General features: G+C 45.5%; 1 protein-coding gene across 2 annotated transcripts in view; it reads left to right on the top strand.

Moving 5' to 3' along the window:
- The window catches only part of VEGFD (vascular endothelial growth factor D), a 35,633-nt gene extending 23,027 nt beyond the window's left edge, over positions 1 to 12,606 (top strand). For both annotated transcript variants that reach the window (XM_002719824.5, XM_070067264.1), the window contains exons 3-7: positions 1,751 to 1,941; positions 4,897 to 5,045; positions 6,726 to 6,826; positions 11,260 to 11,455; positions 12,007 to 12,606. In XM_002719824.5, coding sequence (XP_002719870.1) covers positions 1,751 to 1,941; positions 4,897 to 5,045; positions 6,726 to 6,826; positions 11,260 to 11,455; positions 12,007 to 12,133 — 764 coding nt within the window. In that variant the 3' untranslated portion in view covers positions 12,134 to 12,606. The remainder of the gene's footprint in view (positions 1 to 1,750; positions 1,942 to 4,896; positions 5,046 to 6,725; positions 6,827 to 11,259; positions 11,456 to 12,006) is intronic.
- The last annotated feature ends 7,941 nt before the right edge of the window (positions 12,607 to 20,547 follow it).

The raw sequence follows: 20,547 nt of genomic DNA, 5'->3' as shown, positions 1-20,547 counted from the left end.
GTTGAGCGATTTCTCATATTTGCAGCCTTCAAAGCTCTTGGGATAAATATTCACATCAGAATATTTCAAAGGGATTCTCACAATCACTGTTATAGTGGGGAAACGATCTCCAAGCGTAGGTGAGTTGTGTAGCTCGCTGCCCTCAACAGCCCAGCATCTTGTACTTCCTGTCTCTGGTGACTGGAGAAGCAACATACGAGGACAGCTGGGATTAAGGGGTGGAAGAGGAAAGAAGGACATGGAAGTGACACTTGCAGGAATCACGTAGGGCCTCGAGCCAGATCGCCAGCGGTCGTATCCTGTCTGCGTGCTGGGAGGAGAGGCCCTACCTGTCCCTTCCGCTGGACACCTGTTTCCAGATAGGGCAGTGCAGGGTAATCTGGGAAGAGGCTAGGTGAGGTCAAGATGAAGAAGGGTTTATCTGTTGCCGCGTAGCATGTTATCCTCAAACTTAGCTGTTTTTCAACATTGTTTTATCTCACACTCTCTGTGGATCAGAAATGCAAGCACGGCCTAGTTGGCTGTGTCTGCGGCAGCATCTCTCCAGAGGCTGCGGTGGAGGTGGTGGCTTGGGCTGCAGGCGGCTCAAGGCTCAAACTGGGGCAGGATGTGCTTCCAAGTTCACTTAGCGGTTGTTTGCAGGGCTCATTCCCCAGAGAGAGTTGGACGGATGATCCGGGTCCTTGCTGGCTGTTGGCCAGAGGCCGTCATCAGTCCCGGGCCATGCAGACTCCGCAAGTGGAGAAGGGTTCGGGAGAACAAGGAGCCAGCACGGGATAAGGACTGAAGTCTTTTTCACCTAATCACAGCAGTGGTGTCCATCACTTTTTCTGCATTCTCTTCATAAGAATGGAACACCTAGGTCCAGCCCTCACACAAGGGGGAGGGTGTGACTACCAGAGGGTGGATTTTATTGGGGGTCAGTTTCTCCACCAGCCCCTGACATATAGTAAGTTTTACAGTTCCAGGGCAAGCCAGAAGCAAGTTCAGTTTTCACTTTATCATGAAATTTGAATCTTCCCCCCGCCCCCAAACAGCTGGAGAAAGGCTATACACATGAAGCATCAAAGTGTCAAAATCTTATTTAAAACAGAAAAGTGAGTGCTGCTTTTGGAATGAAGTGTCTAAGTTTCTTTTTAGTCCCAGAGGCTTGGTTCTGTTTCTTGTTTCCCCCAAATTAGCTAGGACCAGAGGATTGGTCCTTCCATTAAAGTGAATGGCACGCCCTTGCAGACAGACAACTCTGACTTGAGTCAAGACTCGTTCCACTTAAACGTCCATTCCTGTGTTGCCCAGGGTTCAGGCCTACTGTAGTTACTTGAGCAGCTAACAGAAAGACATGTCTGGATGGTACAGAAAGCGAGCCACAGCTGGCTTCAAGCAGACGAAATGCTACCCAGCTGTGTCCTGTAAGTCACGTGATCAAAAAGGCTTCCAGGTGCTTTCCTCCCAGGCCTCCTTTCACTTTAGCCAGCTTCTCCAGTTGTCCCTGGTGCACAGCACGTGATGTTTGTCCCCAGAGGGGAATAAAAGGCTTGCATGCCACAAAGGTATGGTACAGATAGGGAGAGACAGGTTGTAGTTTTGATCTTTCTGCACACAATCTTCGGTTAAGGACTGACAAAAATATCCATCTAGTAAAATAAACAAGCAGTGGAAACGGGCACATGACTGTTCAGCCTAACCCTGGCGCACGATGGCCTGTACGGGCCATTTGGTGTGTGGGCCGCAAGGAGCTTCTTCTCTGTAGTCATAGATGAGGAGTGGCAAAGAACCCAGTGCAGCCCGCGAGAGACGTGCGTGGAGGTGGCCAGCGAGCTGGGGAAGAGCACCGACACGTTCTTCAAGCCGCCCTGTGTCAATGTGTTCCGCTGCGGCGGCTGCTGCAACGAGGAGAGCCTCATCTGTATGAACACGAGCACCTCGTACGTCTCCAAACAGGTAGGACGGCGGCAGCGAGTGCCAAATGCTTGACCTGCGAAATCTCACTTATTCCCTGAAACGAGCAAACGTTATATGTTCTCTTCCTTTTGGAGAAGAGCAAACAGGTTCAGAGAGGTAACTGGCTCATCCAAAGTTTCACAGCTGGCAAATGGCAGAGCTGGGACTCAACCAGGCTATGGGATGACTCCAGAGCCCGAAGTCCATCTTATCAGTGACTGTCTCTCTGGTGCTACAGTGGGGAGAATCAGACAACCACATGGAAGTTACTAGAACAGGATGGTGAAAGGAATGAAAATAGCTGCACTGTCTCGTAGATCTGTTAGGTTCTATGAGTGAGATTTCCGTGTAGGATGTGGAGGCTGGAGGAAGGGGATGGGCTGGTGGAGCACCTGGGGCTAGCAGAAAGGGAGGGGCTGTCCCCACCTGTGTGCTGAAGAGGCCAGAGAAGGGAGCAGTCTCAGGAACTCAGAGGGAGAGTGGAGGAGAGCGTCTCAAGGGCCCCTGGCGGCCCTGAGTCCTGCACAGAGTGGGGGCAGGGGCTGAGAGAGGCAAGAGGAATGTTAGATGCAGTCAAGGACCTGGAGCACAGGGCCTGGCGGGCAGCGAAATTGATGATGGTGTCTCTGGAAGGGCAAAGGGAGAATATCCAGCACAAAAAAACCTTTGAAAATAATTCTGGGGGCGGCCATCTGGCTCAGTGGCTAAGATGCCAGTTGAGATGGCCACATCCAATATTGGAGTGCCTGGGTTCAAGTCTCGGCTCTTCTGGTTTCCAGTGCAGCTTCCTGCTAATGTACATCCTGGCTAAACAGTTGGGTCCCTGCCACCCATGTGGGAGATCTGGATGGAGTTGCCAGCTCCCAGTTCCTGCTTGGCCCAGTCCTGGCTGTTGTGCGATTTAGGGGATAGAAACAGCAGATGAGAGCTCGCTCGCTTGCTCGCTCTCCCCCTCTCTCCTCCCTTCCCTCCCTTTCAAATAAGTAGAATACATAAATATAAATAGTCTGCTCTCTATATTTTATAAAATCCTTTATTCTCAGTAGTGTAGTTTTCCTTTCTATGGCAGCCACGTTGTTGTACAACGTAATAAGTATTGCATATGGGAGCAGTAGTAATAAACTCAGAAAAGATGTAATAAAAAGCTGTAAATCAAGCAGCATTTCTTTTGGTCCTATGTTACAAATTCCTCAGTCATTGATCTATTCATTTAGCCCCTCGGCCTCTATTATTCTCCTTGTGATTGTGAAAAAAAGTACAATTATATAAGCATAGAATATATCCATCTTAGGTAATTTTCTTAATGTCAGTTGGTTGTGTCAATAAGTTAACTTATCCTTAATTTCATTCCTCTTACCCTCTACACTATCCTTCACACTGGAGAATTTTCTTTGGTAAATCCTTTTAGAGAATCTTGGGAGTTGTGAGAATTCTGGCCTCTACTATTTGACAGTTAGCAAAAACAATGACATAAGTGTGGCTAAGCATCAACTGTTAGTAGAAACAAAGCTTGCATAACGTAAGAGGGGTTAGTTCATGATCATGTTATTCCCTAGAGGGTAGCTGAAGAACTGCAAAAGGACATGAAGTTGAAGTTTATGTGAAGGAAAGGCTCTCAAAACACTCCCTGACTTAGACTCATGGAAGTTCCTTCACATATGGAGGAGTTGGCATAAACAGAACCCTAATAGATTGTTTCGACTTAATAGTTGAATATTTTGACTACTGCACTCAACAGATGATTAGTTTTAAAGAATGTACTTAAGTGTTAGTGTATTGCAGTTTTTCTTTCCAAACATGTACATTAGAACATTTTAATAGTGGTTAAAAAAGAACCTACCTGTCAACCCAAAGTTATGGACTATCTTGTAAACTAGAAACAAAGCGAGTAACTGAGTACTCTACGTGTAGTAAGGACTACATGGAATGGAAGCTGAATTGATAATGTGTTGAGATCAAATTCAAAATCGCCACACATCATAGAACCACTCTAGAAAGTTATACAATGTCTCAATACATCTGTTTCTTCATCTGTGGGCTGAAGGTGATTAAAAAAAAATTACTCCATCTTATCATGTTGTAAGGCCTAAATGAATTAATATAAAAGTGCTTACAACCAGACTTCGCATATAGAAGCATTGAAAGAATGGCATATGAGTTGTTAGTGACGATGATTTGTGTGGGCACGATGACCTTGTATCAGTCTGCTATTAATATACAGTGCTACATAACAAACACCTGAAAACTCAGTGGCTTCAAACACTAGTGCATTATTTTCATTCATGTATCTGAAGTTCAGTTAGTTTAGGGTGAGCTCAGCTGGACTTGACTCCAAGCTGCAGTGTGAGTCCAGGTCTTCCTGTTTTTCTCAGGCCTTGGACCAGTGAGCCTGCCAGTTCATGGTCTTCTCATGACTACAGCATAAGCAAGAGAAAACATGGCCTACAAAGCACTCATAATTCAAGTTTGTGCTTGTGTCATGTCTGCTAACACCTCACTGGCCAAGGCAAATGACATGGCCAAGTCCAAAGTCAACAGACAAGAAAGTGCCTTTCTTCAATAGAGGTGAAACGGCAAGGGATAAGTAAATAGTTTGAATAATAGTCTAATCCATCAAGATCTCAAAGAAACTTCATAGTTTTAATCTCATTTAATCCTTACAGTTTACGTTCAAATTTGATGTAGGAGCAGGAACCAACAGTCCCATTTTACAAGGATACCAGTGATGCCAGGAAGTTAAAATTTAGACCAAGTTTAGACCCTTTGTAAAGCTTGTCTCCCAACTCCCAGCCCAGCAGTCTTTTGGCCCTGACCATTATTAGTTCACTCTGAACGAGAAACTTTGCTAACGTCACTACCATAAATGACAAAGGCAAAAATGCAGAGTGCAGACATTCGTACAAAGCAAAATGTAAAATAAAATAACATGTCCTGTGGTTATTTTCCCTGCTGTAGCTCTTTGAGATATCGGTGCCTTTGACATCAGTACCTGAGTTAGTGCCTGTTAAAGTTGCCAACCACACAGGTTGTAAGTGCTTGCCGACGGCCCCTCGGCATCCATACTCAATTATCAGAAGATCCCTCCAAACCACAGAAGAAGACCGGTAAGCAATGCTTGGGCTGGTTTTTGCCTTGGCCAAAGCTGTGTGTGGAAGATGCTTGGTTAGTTATAGTCATTGCTTTCTCTTCAAGCTTTTCGTCTTTTAGCTCCTAATCCAAATTTACTGGTAATTGCCATTTGGCAAATATTATTTTTTTAAAGATTTATTTTATTTATTTGAAAGGCAGAGATACAAAGAGATAAGGAGAGAGAGAGAGAGAGAGAGAGAGAAAGAAAAAAGAGAAAATCGTCCATTTGCTGCTTCACTCCCCAAATGGCTGCAACAGCCAGGGCTGGACCAGGCTGAAGTAAGGAGCCAAGAGCTTCTTCCACATCTCCCACTTGAGTGCAGGGGCCCAAGCATTTGGGCCACCTTCTTCTGCTTTCCCAGGCGCTTTAGCAGGGAGCTGGATCAGAAGTGGAGCAGCTGGGTCTTGAATTGGCACCTATATAGGATGCTGGCAGGGGGTTAACCTGCTACACCACAGCACCAACCCAGAAAATATTATTTTATTAGGTATTAGATGTATATTGTGCTAGGACTCAAAAGCTCAATGGTTATAAACTCAGCATGTGTATGTAGGCATCTTTGTTCTTCATATGCATATTTAAAGTAGTTGGAAAAGTACTCCAGCCATAAATGTGACAAATGTCCCCTCACTCCAGAACAAGCATTAAATGTTTGTATGTTTAAGTCCTGAAATGAGGGGAATGAAAGAATTCCTGGAGCTTTGGGAAGTGGCAAAATTATCCCTATATGACTTTTGCAACTTTTTAGTCTTTCCCCTTAAGATTATCCAATGGGAAGTTCTTATTTTAAATTGAAGTGAATTAAAATTCATTTGACTTTGAAATTTTCTTGTCTAATTTTGTGAATATAAGAAATTACGGCACTCTGAAGTGTTCTGGGACCATTTCCATTGATCTGGAAAAACGGAATTGAATTATGGAGAAACAAATGAAGGGAAAATTGAACGAAGAGATTAAATAATTATGTCAGATACTTATTTTTGCAGCTGTAGAGTGGTAAATGGTTTGAGTGGCAAATGAAACCGTTAGCTGGCCTTATGCATTTATTAACCCTGAGCCAAAGGACACCACTACCTCTCTCAAGCAGCTAAAAAGGTCATAGGAGAGGACCACCCATCCTCAACATGCTCCCTTTGTCCTGAACGGTGTTTTTATCTCCATTTTAACCACAGTACTCTTAGGAGCTATGTAGAGCAATATTTACGTTTGGTAAACAAACTGTTAATACAGCTATAATTGGCACAGTTTTAACATTCACCCTCTTAAAGAGAGTATAATTTTCCAGAATTACAGTTTGCTTTCCAAAGGTTTCCACAGAAGAGCTTATAATTACAGAATTGCTATCTAATAAGATGCAGTTCATAAATATGAATTAAACTCCTTATAATCTTAACTATTCTCATGTTTTTTGTGGTGAGAATATTTGAACTTTACTCTCAGCAATTTTGAGATATACAATACATTATTATTAGCTATAATCACCATGCTATACAAAACAGTAGGTCTCAAAACTTAGTCCTCTTGTCTGACTGAGATTAAAAAAAAAAAACTTAAAAAATCTTAACTGTTCTCTGCTCAGAAGTGTATTTAATGTTTCAAAATTATGATTAGACTTGGCAGCTTTTAAATCTAATTCTTTGTTTTCTTTTTGTAGCTGTTCCCAATTCAAGAAACTCTGCCCTATTGACATGCTGTGGGATAGCAACAAGTGTAAATGTGTTTTACAGGAAGAGAATCCACTTGCTGGAACAGAAGGTAATGATAGCAGTTGTGAAATAACAATAGGAATAATAAAAATTACAATAGCGATGAACATTATTGAGCACTTAACTTTGATCAGGCTATGCTGTAGGTCTTTTATATGTATTAACTCATTTAATCTTCACAACAACCCTGTAATATACTCCTATTATCCCTTTTTACAATCACAAAATGGCCCTACAAAGATGTCTAGTGGTTTCTTCAAGGTCCTATAGTAGGTCCTATGGTAGGTAACAGAAGGGATCCGATTCTAGGCCCTTTGTGCTATAATCTTGTAGAATGCACCACTCTGCTTTTCCAACTCAAAGAAAAGCCCAGGATTACAGCATGCCAAGGCATTGACTTCTAACTTTAAACTTTAATGAAAGCCACTTCAGAACTGAACACTCCAACCATACTTTACTAGCTCATTTGTTTGAAAGTCTCAGGGAACATGACTTTGGACTTAGTTTCCTTCAGCTGCATCATGTGAACACAGAACACATGTCAGTGATTTGGGAAAAGAAATGGGGAATAAGGAAAAACTTCTGGGACTACGGAAAGTTAAAAGCAAAGCATGGCTATTGGGCTGGGAGGAGATGGGAACAAAACGAGATAAGCTATCATCATTGCTCCTAACTCAGACTGCGCTGACTTTTGGTGATGAACAAACATACGGCGAAAATGAATGTAGTTTTTACTTATTTCCCATAGAGCTCGACATAGTTCCACTAACAACAACAACAAAAAATCACAAGGGGTCGTGTAATTTGAACCTTGCTTGTTTTAAACTACAGTCTTTAAGCAATGATAGTAAGGATTAAACGCTAAGAAATCTGTTTTGGATACTGTAAACAACAGTCCACTACCTAATGTTTTCTCTGCTTCCCTCTCAGTGTTTCATGAAAGTGTAGCCCTGGGTATGAGGGAACCTTCAAGTTCACACAGTTAGTTCACACAGATGGGGCTGGCTAGTGTGAGAGGAAACTGGGGGTTGTGGGGTAGGGGCGGGGAGCTCACAGGCACAGCAGAAAAATCTGGTGAGCTTTGAGCCAGAGCTTAGCTGTGATGCTGAGGAGGAAGGGAGACCACTCAACTGGTTCACGCAAGAGAGTGAGAGTGCCTATTAGCATTTGAACACAATCCCAGGAGCCTAGAAGAGCAAGGGTTGACCCAGGCAGGGAAGGAAACTGGCAACATTTTTGCAAAAGAACAGGTAGACTGGGTGATGGTCACTCCTGATTTTCATCTCCTAGAACTCCCTAACCGGGCTAAGTTCACATTCATTTCTCCTGGGGCCCTGACAAACTAATGGCATGTACTGAGCTTACTGTTCAATAGCAATCACTCTCATGTATGTGGCTGTAGACCCAATTGTCTTTTCTATGACAACTTCTCTTTCCCAGATGAATGCATTTGGGTTAGCGAATCTAAGTCCAATTTAATTGGATCTTGTTAGATTCAAATCTTGTTATAAACTGTTGAAACACACACAATACAAAACAGAAAAAATTGAAGTGGTCTGTATTTTCAAGTATTTAATAGGTCCATCTCTTCCTTTCTCAAGAGTCACAATTTCAAGAGTCTATTTTGAAAAATCCTATCATTCTATTGATAAAAATGATAATAGAACAAAGCTGAAGACGGATCATGTGGGTAACGTGTCCTCAACCTCCCTGGGGTGGAAATCAACATCTAACACTTCGGGGTCTCACCCTCGGCTACTCGCTGCCTCGTCCAGTTCGCCTGCATCCAGTCTCTGTTCCTTTTAAAGGATGTGAGGATAGCCTCTGCCACTAGCATGCTGAAGCTCAACAGGCACCTTGGATTCTGTGTTTCTCTGAGCCCCCACCCTCACCTCACCCTGCCAGGAGCTGTACCAGGGGGCATCCTGTCTGAAGCATGCTGAGTGAATCTCTGCTGCCACCTAGTGGTCAGTGTAAATATTTTAAGCATTTCTCAACTATGCTTTTTTTAAGATTTACTTTATTTGAAAGACAGAGGTGGGGGGGGGCAATTTCCATCTTCCATCTGCTGGTTCACTCCTCAAATGGCCGAAACAGCTGGAGCTGAACCAATACGAAGCCATTCTTCCAGGTCTCCTGTGTGGATGCAGGGGCCTGATGTGGGCCATCCTCTGCTTTGTATCCAGGCACATTAGCAGGGAGTTGGATCAGAAGTGGAGCAGCTGGGACTCCAGCTGGTGCCCATATGGGATGCCGGTGCTGTAGGCTGGGGCTTTAATCCGCTGTGCCACAGCGCCGGCCCCTCAACTGTCCTTTAACAACCTAGTCTCATCTGCCTCACCGGTGCATGGCTTACTCAGCTCACCTCTTTCCTCTTCACAAAATTCAGAATGGTGTCTCCCAAGGTCTAGCCTTCTAGCACTCAGTCCACAGAATTCTTCAGGCATCACCAGTTATGGAGCAGTTAAAAGTAAGAGACTGAATTTTGATATGGAGCTGTCGTTATGTTTCATCACATGCACAGTTTAACCCAATGTCTTCGAGTCTCCACACACCAGCCTGCTTCAGGACCCCTTTATTATATCAAATAAATCCAACAAATATGTATTGAGTGTCTGTTTTATGCTAGAGCAACAAGACCCAGTTCCTACCCTTCAGGCTGTTTTACTTAATGGGGAGGAAACGGGGGCATAACAGAGAGATGTAACCCATGGGCACTTAGGTGAACTTGAGAGGGTGGGAAAGATTTGGGAGAAAAGGATGACTGACCAAAAGAAGGCCAAGGTCAGTGGCGCGTGTTGAGATGCCCTGGCCTATTAGGGAAACAAAGTGTTGTGAGTGGGTACGAATGGGAAATAGGATAGGAGACACAGGCAAGGGAGGCTGGGAGAGGAGCCTGGCAGGTCACTGAGTCCAGCTCATGAGAGTCTTGCACATGCTGGTGGCAAGATTGCTTTTATTGCGAGAAGGGACAGTTACAGCGCTTAAAGTAGGTGAGTGACGTTAGGTCTGCAGCTGGAAATCGTGTGGGGAATAGATGGGAGTCCTCAAACTTGCAGTGGTGAGCAGAGTGACAGCCATCTACAGCAGTACCAGGCACTGGCTGAGTTGTGGCGTAGCAGTGGTGCTGGAAGGAACAAACTCCAGCTCCAGGAAGCGCAATGCAGTGGCCACGGTGATCAGAGTTAATACAGCGGGCGAGTCTAGGCGGCTAGTGCTGCCGTTCCCTAAGTCAGGCAGACTGGGAGACAGACAGGTCTGGGAGGGGAACTAAACATGGCAGCATAATCAAGGACTTCCAAAGTTCCTGTTCCCCCCCGCCTTTTTTTTTTCACTGAGTTTTAATTTGCTCACCAGAATTGGGCATGCAGTTGTAGCTATCCAATTGTTTTGTATACCTTCTGGAAGAGGTCTCTGTGAGCTAGGTGTGTCAAAAACCTCTCAGACTCTCCACTTGAGGGGAAAGTATCTTCTAGTAGATGTCTGTGGAATCAAAGTTCATTGTCATTGTTGCATGTTTTAAAAATGTATTTATTTGAAAAGAAGAGAGACACAGACACAGAGACAGGGAACTTCCATCTGCTGGTCCATGCCCCGAATGCCCATAACTACCAGGGGTAGGCCAGGCAAAAGCCATAAGCTCAGAACTCAGTCTGGGTCACCCACATGGGTGACAGGGACCCAACTACCTCAGTCTTCTGCTGCCGCCCTGGGTCTGAGATGTATTCTGCAACACCATTGCTTCTGTTGCTTCCTCCTTTTAATCTGCTAAAAAATGAGAGGACTAGACTCCTAATCCTTAGATATCCTGTATTTTATTAACACTTGGTAGTGGAGGTTTGCATTTTTCTTTTTTTTTTTTTAAGATTTATTTGAAAGACAGAGTTACAGAGAGGCAGAGAGAAAGAGAGAGAGAGAGTCTTCCATCCTCTGGTTCACCCCCCAGGATGGCCGCAACAGTCGGAGCTGCGCCGATCCGAAGCCAGGAGCCAGGAGCTTCCTCCAGGTCTCCCATGTGGATGCAGGGGCCCAAGAACTTGGGCCATCTTCCACTGCTTTCCCAGGCCATAGCAGAGAGCTGGACTGGAAGAGGAGCAGCCAGGACTAGAACCGGTGCCCATATGGGATACTGGCGCTTCAGGCCAGGGCGTTAACCCACTGTGCCACAGGGCTGGCCCCAGGAATTTTGCATTTTCAACAAGTTAGCATCCTGAAAAATCTCTTAAAAAACTATCCAAAATATTCAGCTTGTGACTTTTCAAAATCAGAAACCTAAGAAAACCAAACAAATTCTGTGTTTGTACTGTAAAGTCAGAGGTGAATCTCTTTCACTCCATGAAAAAAAATAGGGGCAAAAATTATTGGAAAGATTGAATGAATCCCTATTATTCTAGCTTGATGTAGAATCTCCAGTCAGCATCAGCGAGCATATCGTCTAGGCCATGGCTATCTGGGTAACAGCACGTTTTGGTTTCCATTTAGATCACTCTCCTCTCCAGGAATCTGCTCTCTGCGGGCCACACATGCAGTTCGATGAAGAGCGTTGTGAGTGCGTCTGTAAGACCCTGTGTCCCAGAGACCTCATCCAGCACCCGGAAAACTGCAGCTGCTTTGAGTGCAAAGAGAGTCTGGAGAGCTGCTGCCAGAAGCACAAGAGATTTCACCCAGACACCTGCAGGCGAGTGGCTGTCTCGCTTTCCCTAGAACTTGGCTCGTTGACATTTAACGGAAATGCCATGCTGATCAGTGAGATTCATTATTTAGCTATTTTTTCCTCAGTGCTCCGGCCTCTTTGGGATAGTAAAACAGATAAGTGAGAGTATATAGAATGATGATTAAAAATTCAGAAACTCCTACCTGCTATTATAGCTCTTAGGCAAAACCTAAACTGATGAGATTTAAATAATTATTTTGGGGAGGGGCATTTTCAGATCAGCATTCTGCTGTCTAGGTCTATGTTCACATGTATTTGTGTATTCTTCCTTGATGAAGAAGATGCCATTGGATTTATATAGCAGGAAGTTTGTTGATGAATAGAACCCTCAGAGGTTACGATTGGGTTTTTAAGAGATTTCAAATCCACGTGAGATAACAATTCAGGATTTTATATGGACATTTTAAAAACATATCCGGAAAAATTCCTAGGAAAATTTAATCAGATGAGAACAGTCACTCCTCTGGATTCAGCCCTCGATTCTGAACTGTCATCCTCCTTTTCTTTTGCAACAGCTGTGAGGACAGATGCCCCTTTCACACCAGAACATGTGCAAGTGGAAAACACGCGTGTGCAAGGCATTGCCGCTTTCCAAAGGAGAAAAGGGCTGTCCGGGGACTCCAAAGCCAAGAAAATCCCTGATGCAACTCTGATTCCAGGTCCCCGCGCTGTCATTTTAAACAGCACACTGCTTTGCTGAGCTGCTGCCATTGTTTCCCCAGGTGTTAGGGGAAAAAAAATCTATTTTACATAGTGCTCTCCAGATGTCTTTAGCGGGTGTCGAGTGGAAGATTGGTCTTCTCACTGCAGATGTCTCTGCACACAAAGTAATGGAGTGGAGGGGGCCTAAAGAACCCTTCTTTGATTGAGTGAGCAAGATTGGCTTGTCAGGGAATGACAGGTGCCAGAGCTCACGAGGCAAACCGCACAATCTCTGAGTGTCTGCTAATTGCAGCTCTCTTGTGAACGAGTCTCATTCTTATGCAGAGTTTGATTTGTATGAGCCACACGGACTTTCTGTCCAGCTTGTAGTTTCCTAGTTAGTGAACTACTGTCTGATGTTCCATATTTAAGTGTAGTTAATGGAAATAAACACCATTATTCAAGTCATAAAACATTGTGTCCTTTAATATGCTTCCAATATACATTGTATGCTAAAGAAAAAAATAGAGATTGGAAGGAATTTAGAGGTGGGAGGTGCAAAGAGAGACATGAACACAGCAAAACGTAACCTCAGCTTTGGAAAACTAAGGGAGAAGTATAAACTACCTTAAGAGTATAAACTAGCTTAAGTGAGTGTGACCCAAGAATCACCTGGCAATCACCCTGTGCTTTGAAATGAAACTGAACTAGACTTACCCTCATCCCATGATGGAGAGACGCCCACCGATGCTCTTGACATCACTGAGGGCATGTGCCACTTCTGATGGCCCCTGGCTCCACGTTTTGTCCCTTGCTCAACTCTAAGTCTCATTCACATCTCAGTTCTCAAGACAATATGATTCTTTTCTGTTTCCCGGCTACCGGGGAACAGGGCATAAACAAGCCTTTTTCCCTCAGTTTTTCTCCCAAAGGACTCCTACATATAATTTTTGCTGTTACAGACTTCGCTGAAATTTTGGTATAACAGTGGGAATTCAGTAGTATTAGCAGTGTGATTTATCAAAAGTAACTTAAAAATGGGTTCCCCTCATAGTATCTTGCACAGACACACAATCTATCACACAGTTGTGTAACTAGCTGTGTTTGTGTTTCTCTCCCCACTCTAGTGCAGATTTCTGGAGATTAGAAGCTGGGTGCTTATCAAGTCTGTGTAACCCAAGTTTCTCAGGCCAGACCACCCTGGAGCAGTATGATCATAAACAGGTGTAATGATGAACATACTTAGCCCCCAGTGACATGGCTGGATGTCAACCCCCTTCCCTGCCTCTGCAGGGTTCCGGAGCTGTTCTTGAATTCTCCCTGCTTTCACCAAAGTTGTTTGAGGCCTCTGGCCCCAAGTCCTCTGATACTTCCTGGTTTTAGGTCTCCGGCCTTGGGCCTTGGGGTGAGGGCAGTCCCCACTCTGCTCCCATTGTCATCGGTCTTGCCATTGACTTGTCCTGCTGCTGGTCCTCTTGCCCTCACTTTATGAACTGATGTCAACGGACTTCTTCTAACTTTATTATTTTGTATCAACTTTTCAAAAGGTCTCTCACATAACTTGGGTTTTTAAACATATACAGCATTCAACTGCTTGCTTTTTGTCCTTTCATTCTGTTTCTTCCACTCCCCTGGCCTCCGGGATGTTTTCTTAAGCTCCCTTGAGAGTTGAGACAGAAGACCACCCAAGGAACATGGCATAGTTAAAGAAGTCACTTTGCTTATCCTTGGCGGGAGAGGAGAGGCTGAATCACTGACAAGGAGAAAAGACCTGAGTTTAAGGATAGGCTCTGCCACCTAATTGTATTAGCAGGCTGAACTACCTCATCAAGCCTCAGTTTCTCCACCTGCCAAATGTGGATGATAATCTCATCTCCTTATATATCAGAACTGGCAAGTTTGAGTTACCGTTAGTGAAAACAGTTTGGACAGCACAATGTACTTTATAAGCCAAAGGGACTACCCAAAGGAGAGAAGCAGGACCATGAGCAAATCCTGGGAGTCCTGGGATCTCTGGGAAGTTCTTGGCTTTTTTTTTTTTGACAGAGTTATAGACAGTGAGAGAGAGAGACAGGTCTTCCTTCCGTTGGTTCATTCCCCAAATGGCCGCTACAGCCAGCACTGCGCCTATCTGAAGGCAGGAGCCAGGTGCTTCTTCCTGGTCTCCCACGCGGGTGCAGGGCCCAAGCACTTGGGCCATCCTCCACTGCCTTCCCGGGCCACAGCAGAGAACTGGACTGGAAGAGGAGCAACCGGGACTAGAACTCGGCGCCTAGTTCTTGGCTTTTATACAGGTTCCAGGATCACGCCTAAGTTCAGCTCAAACTGTATTTGGGCTGGAAGTGGCTGTGGTCTCTAGTTGCCTTTTAGATGGTGCCTTTTAATAGAGAGCCCTGGCTTGGCCCCTTTCCTCCCAATAACTCCCAAGATAGCTGCACCTGGATCCCTGGAATTGGGTTTGTGGGGAGCAACCCGGACTAGACTAAGTTACTGGAATTAAGACTTATTCTATGCATCTGCTCTCCCACAATATGGCGCTGGGAGAGAAGAAAACAGCTTCTACACAGCTGCCTCCAGTTCAGCCAATAAACTGTAGGACTTGCTCCTGATTGGAGGAGAGCAGCGTACTCGGCGTGTGGGCAGCCGAGTTGGGATTGGCGGAGGAGGACTATAAAGGAGGAGAGAGACGGCATGCACCAGGAACATCTAAGGGGAACATCTGAGGGAACACCTGTGCAGCCCCCGAGAGAGCCGGCTGGCGGTGTGCCGCTCCCCTGCGGAAGTGGGGAAAGTGGCCAGGGGGAACCGCCCTTCCACGGAGGTGGAAGGGACAGTAGCCAACCCGGGAAGAACCAGCAGCAAACCCGGGGAGGGCCGAGCAGACGAAAGAACAGCGCAGGGTCCTGTGTCGTTCCTCCATGAAGAGGGGGAGCGACATAATGGTGCCGTGACTCGGACAGGAAACCTAGGACGGATAGGAAACTTAGGACGGATATGAAACTTAGGAGGGAAGAAACGGGAAGAAGTGGAAAATATCGGAGAAAGAGACTAGCAAACAGCCTAGGGAAAAGCCGGACGAAAAAGGTGCCGGAAGGAGCTATTGAAAGCCTAGGCATAGACTCAGATACGGACTACGGGGGGAAGCTGGGAGAAATCTCTAAGGTCGAAAGCGAAAGTGAAAGCTAGAACAAACAGACTCGGATGTGGACTGTGGGGAGAGGCCAGGAGAAATGAGGGAGGAGTATTGTTGGAGGAAAGCTTGGGGAAATATACCGGGTAGAGAAAAATGTTAGGGAAATTGAAGCCGCGGGGGGCAGGCCGAGGCGGAAACGAAAGCCACTTTGGAATTCTCAAGTTAGCCCGGGAATAGGGGGCGAAAAGTTAAAACCAGAAGCGGAAACGTAAGCCCGGTTGGGATCTGTCTGATTAGCCCGGGGAGCAAAGGACGGGAAGCCAAATCGTGGGGCGGAGACGTGAGCTGGGTTGAATTCGCCAGGTTAGCCCGGGGAACTTAGATTGAATGCTAGTGGCGGAGACGTAAGCTACGCTGTGTGACTCGCGGAGGCTGCCGCGCGCAGACAGAGCGTGCGGGGCTCAAGTAGATAGGGAACGCTGGGCTAGTGCGAAGCCGCGCAGATGAGAGAGGCGCGGGCTGAAGCGGCTCAGAGCCGGAAAGCTGCCGAGAAGCAGCCTCGGGGCGGGCGCCGGGAAGCCGCGGGGATAAGAGAAACAGAAGTTTTAGAAGTAAAATGAGAGAAATAGGAATGCTGGAAGATAGAAGTAAAATGGGAGAAATAGGAATGCCCGGAGATAGAGAAATAGAGAAATAGAAAGGCCTCCCCACAACACAGCAATGAGAGAGCTTGGATTCGGTCTGCCTGATTAGGAAGGCGGTGAGCACCTGCGGGCGGCTAGCAGCTTACGCGCCGCAGGTCACCGAAGACAGGCACGAATTAACATCAATAAGGCCTCCCCACAACACAGCAATGAGAGAGCTTGGATTCGGTCTGCCTGATTAGTAAGGCGGTAAGCACCAGCAGGCAGCTCGACCAGAGTATGAGCCGCAGGTCACCGAAAACAGGCACGCATCAGCGCCTAAAAACCTCCTCACAACATGGCGAAGAGAGGACCCGGATTCGGTTTGCCTGATTTATAGGGCTTGTAAGAACCTGCGGGCAACTCTAGCAAGTAGAGCAGAGTGTGTGCCGCGGGACACCGAAGACAGGCGCGTATCAACGCCAAAAAATAAAAAGAAAGGGGGATCTGTGGGGAGCAACCCGGACTAGACTAAGTTACTGGAATTAAGACTTATTCTATGCATCTGCTCTCCCACAATATGGCGCTGAGAAGGGAGAAAACAGCTTCTACACAGCTGCCTCCAGTTCAGCCAATAAACTGTAGGACTTGCTCCTGATTGGAGGAGAGCAGCGTACTCGGCGTGTGGGCAGCCGAATTGGGATTGGCGGAGGAGGACTATAAAGGAGGAGAGAGACGGCATGCACCAGGAACATCTAAGGGGAACATCTGAGGGAACACCTGTGCAGCCCCCGAGAGAGCCGGCTGGCGGTGTGCCGCTCCCCTGCGGAAGTGGGGAAAGTGGCCAGGGGGAACCGCCCTTCCACGGAGGTGGAAGGGACAGTAGCCAACCCGGGAAGAACCAGCAGCAAACCCGGGGAGGGCCGAGCAGACGAAAGAACAGCGCAGGGTCCTGTGTCGTTCCTCCATGAAGAGGGGGAGCGACAGGGTTCAGATGGGTCATTTAGGGTAGAAGAGGAGTGACTGGCTTATTGCTTTATCAGAGTCTATGCACCATCATACAGGAATATCTAGAATACTAACAGCCCTGCAACATAAGCTTAAAGTTCTTAACTTGTTGCAAAATAAAAATGGGAGAAGTCATCAGAGCTCACAGCAAATATACTAAATGCCATGGGTCCCTGATGTCCCTGATTATCTAAGCCTCAGGGCCACAGAATGTGTTAACATAAAAGCACAGATCATAAATGTGTGACTAAAACTGTGTGTTGGGAGGTCCGTTAGGGATGGAAACAGATTGAGCAACTTAATATCAGAGTTGGATGAAGATTCGATTACTAAGACATCTGATAAAGGAGATGACACAAAGAATATACTTTAAGGTCTTGAAGGAAAGCCATAGTTCAGTGAAAATTGTGAGCTTAATAGATTTGGTCATTTGATCAACAAGAGCTGGACTTTGTCTAATTCATTCTAAATTCTCAGTGTGAGAACAATGTCCTGCCTATAGTAGGTGCCCAATGAATAACAACTTAATTGTGTGGATGTTGTGAGCAGTGAATGAAAAAAACTCTGAAAAGAAAGTCAACAGTAATTTTATGTAACTCATAATGTTCAAACCCAGCTAGATTATACACATATCTCAATTATTAAGATGTTGCAACTCTAGGAAGAAGTATAGTGAATGATCCAGTCTCAGAATATTTACAAAATGACAAAATTCCAAAAAATATTCTGTTATTTGATCATGTAATAGCTTAGTAAAAAAAATATGCTTTGGTTATTTTAATCACTGATACTGTTTGTTCTGAAACAGAAGCCAGTAAACAATGGTCCACAGGCGAATTCTGGCCCACTGCCTATTTTTGTAAATGATGCTTTATCAGAACCCAGTCACGCTCACTTGTTGATGTATTGTGTGTGGCTGCTTTTTCTCTACAACAGGAGAGTGCAGTAAGTTATGACCGAGACTATGTTGCTGGCAATGCCTAAAATAAGTACTTTCCATAAAAAGTTAGCCAATCCCTGGCATAAAACAGTCCTTACCTTATCAAGTGTCATCAATTTACATTAAACTAAGAATGTCCTTTGAGCCCCTACAGAAAAAGATCCTGTTACCTGGCCTGGATGGGTTGTTGCAACTGGATGGCCTCACCTTATTTAGTTATGTGTAGTGTGCAGTTTCAGCTCATAGCAATTCAAATAAAATTATGTATACATTTACTGAAGGATTGTACTTATGTTCATGGTATGATCTCTAAAATTTAGAGTCTATGACCTGGACTTTGAGTGGAGGTAGTCATAAAACCATACTAATCCACCTTTGCTCTCTTCCAAATCACTGAGTGAAGTATATTCCCCAGGAATAAAGGCACTTTAAAAAGCCCAAACCCACAAGGACAGGGTGAGTGGGAAAGTTGACCAGAAAGCTGAAAGCCATGCGTACAAGTTGTAAATGATTTGGCAGACCTGAAAATTTAAAAAAGACATTTAAGCCAACAGTGGGGGAAAGCCTAGTCCCCCAAAGGCTCAGAAATTGGAGCCCCAAGTACCTCTGGGCATGTTGGGAGTGTTGGGATGAGGAAATGAGGTTGGATCCAACATCTGTGTATGAATTCGCCTGATCCCAGATTCTCTCCCACACTCCCGATGTTGGAGTGACTGCCTCTCTAGTCCACGCGAAAGATGGGTTATTCATTCTCTGGCTCGGATCAAGGAGAGAGCACCCAGGCTGGGGGACTCCTGGCATCCATGATAGTGCGGTGCTGAGCCGATGACAAGCGGAGTAAGAGTATGTGCATACCAGAGGCAAGGCCCCTCAGCTCCTGTCCCTCTGTGTTCAACCTCGATGCTGGCAGCTGGGCCTTTGCATGAAAAGCGATTCCCCGGGGTGGAGGGCACTCTGCCCAGTTCAAGAAGAAAGATCTAAAGTGAACTGAAGTCAGCTGGGAGGAGAACTGTGCTGTAAGACAGTCCAATCAGGTCACCAGGCATCACTCCTGGGAGCAGACTTCTTCTTCTTCTTCTTTTTTTTTTCCTATGGAAAAATTTATTGAAAAAGGAGAGTTCCAGGGAATATGCCTGCTTCATCTGAAGCGCTGCATCCAGCCCTGTTGCCTAAACCATCGATATACATAATCCCAAGATCCCTGATGTTTAGAAATCATGACCCCAAATCAAAAAAGAGTTAAATTATATCCAGTATACTGTGTCCAAACAAGAAAGTGTATTGTTGTAATTTAGAATGGTTCTCAACCAGCATTGAAATAGAAAAAAAGGGGTTTTCTGGCTTACCAGAAAACTATTCCCTGAGCATCCCAACTAACTGAGGTTGTTATAAAGAGACTGCTCTTTCTAGACAATCAAGCCTCGCACTACATAGCACATCATAGAACCAAAGGGAGCAGACTTCTGATCATCCCTTTTGTCCCTTCCTTTTAATTTTTAAGAACATTTATTTCCATTTTATTTGAAAGACAGAGAGAGACAGAGAGAGTGCTCCCATCTACTGGCTAACTCTCCAAATGCCCACTACAGCCAGGGCTGGGCCAGGCCGAAGCCAGCAGACTGGAACTCAGGCTGGGTTTCCCGTGTGGGTGGCAGGGACCCAGCCACTAAAGCCATCACCTGCTGCCTCCCAGGGTCTGCATTAGCAGGAAGCTGAGTCCTATGCAGAGGAGCTGGGATTCTAACAAGGCACTCTGATACACGATGTAGACGTCCCAGACAGCAACTCAGCCACTGTGCCAAACTCTGAACCCTGTCCCTTACTTTTAAAGGTGTAAAAACAAAAAGATATCTGGGGGAAAAAATCTCAGATGAGAGTAAAACAGAAAAAAGCAATTTGGAGGAAACAGACTAAGCAGAGAGTGGAAAACTTCAAATCAGTAGTATGTGGGGAGGAAGTGATGTAAGGGGATGATGGGAAGACAGTGCAACCAGCAAACAAGTCAGAGAACATAAAAGAGCTCTGTGTAATTAAACCTATTATAATAGACATTAAGAATTCAATAGAGAGGCTGACACTTGTGGCGTAGCAGGTAAAGCTGCCGCCGGCAACATCGGCATCCCATATGGGCGCCAGTTCAAGTCCCAGCTACTCCACTTCCAATCCAGCTCTCCGCTATGGCCTGAGAAAACAGTGGAGGATGGCCCAAATTCTTGGGCCCCCAGCACCCTTGTGGGAGACCTGGAAGAAGCTTTGGATCCTGGCTCCTGGCTTTGGATCAGCGCAGTTCCGGCCATTGGGGCCATTTGGAGAGTGAACCAGCAGATGGAAGACTTCTCTCTCTCTGCCTCTGCCTCTCTGTAACTCTGCCTTTCATATAAATAAATAAATCTTAAAAAAAATTAGTGGGTTGTAGTTGCACAAACCAATTTCTGGGGTTTCTATTCTGTTCCATTGGTCTACATGTCTATTTTTTGTGCAAGTACCAGTTTTTTAATTTATTTATTTGAAAGGCAGAGTAAGAGAGAGAGAGAGAGGGAGAGAGAGAAATAGATCTTCAATCTGCTGGTTCATTCACCAAATGACTATAACAGCCAGGGCTGGGCCAGGCCGAAGCCAGGAGCCAGGAGCCAGGAGCTTCTTCTAGATCTCCCACAAGGTTGCAAAGGGCCATCCTCTGCTGCTTTTCCAGGCACAGAAGCAGGGAGCT

This window comes from Oryctolagus cuniculus, chromosome X (genome assembly GCF_964237555.1).
Source record: "Oryctolagus cuniculus chromosome X, mOryCun1.1, whole genome shotgun sequence".
In the NCBI taxonomy this organism is placed as follows: domain Eukaryota; kingdom Metazoa; phylum Chordata; class Mammalia; order Lagomorpha; family Leporidae; genus Oryctolagus; species Oryctolagus cuniculus.
The sequence above is the reverse complement of the archived record's forward strand: the minus strand, read 5'-3'. Positions and strand labels throughout refer to the sequence as shown.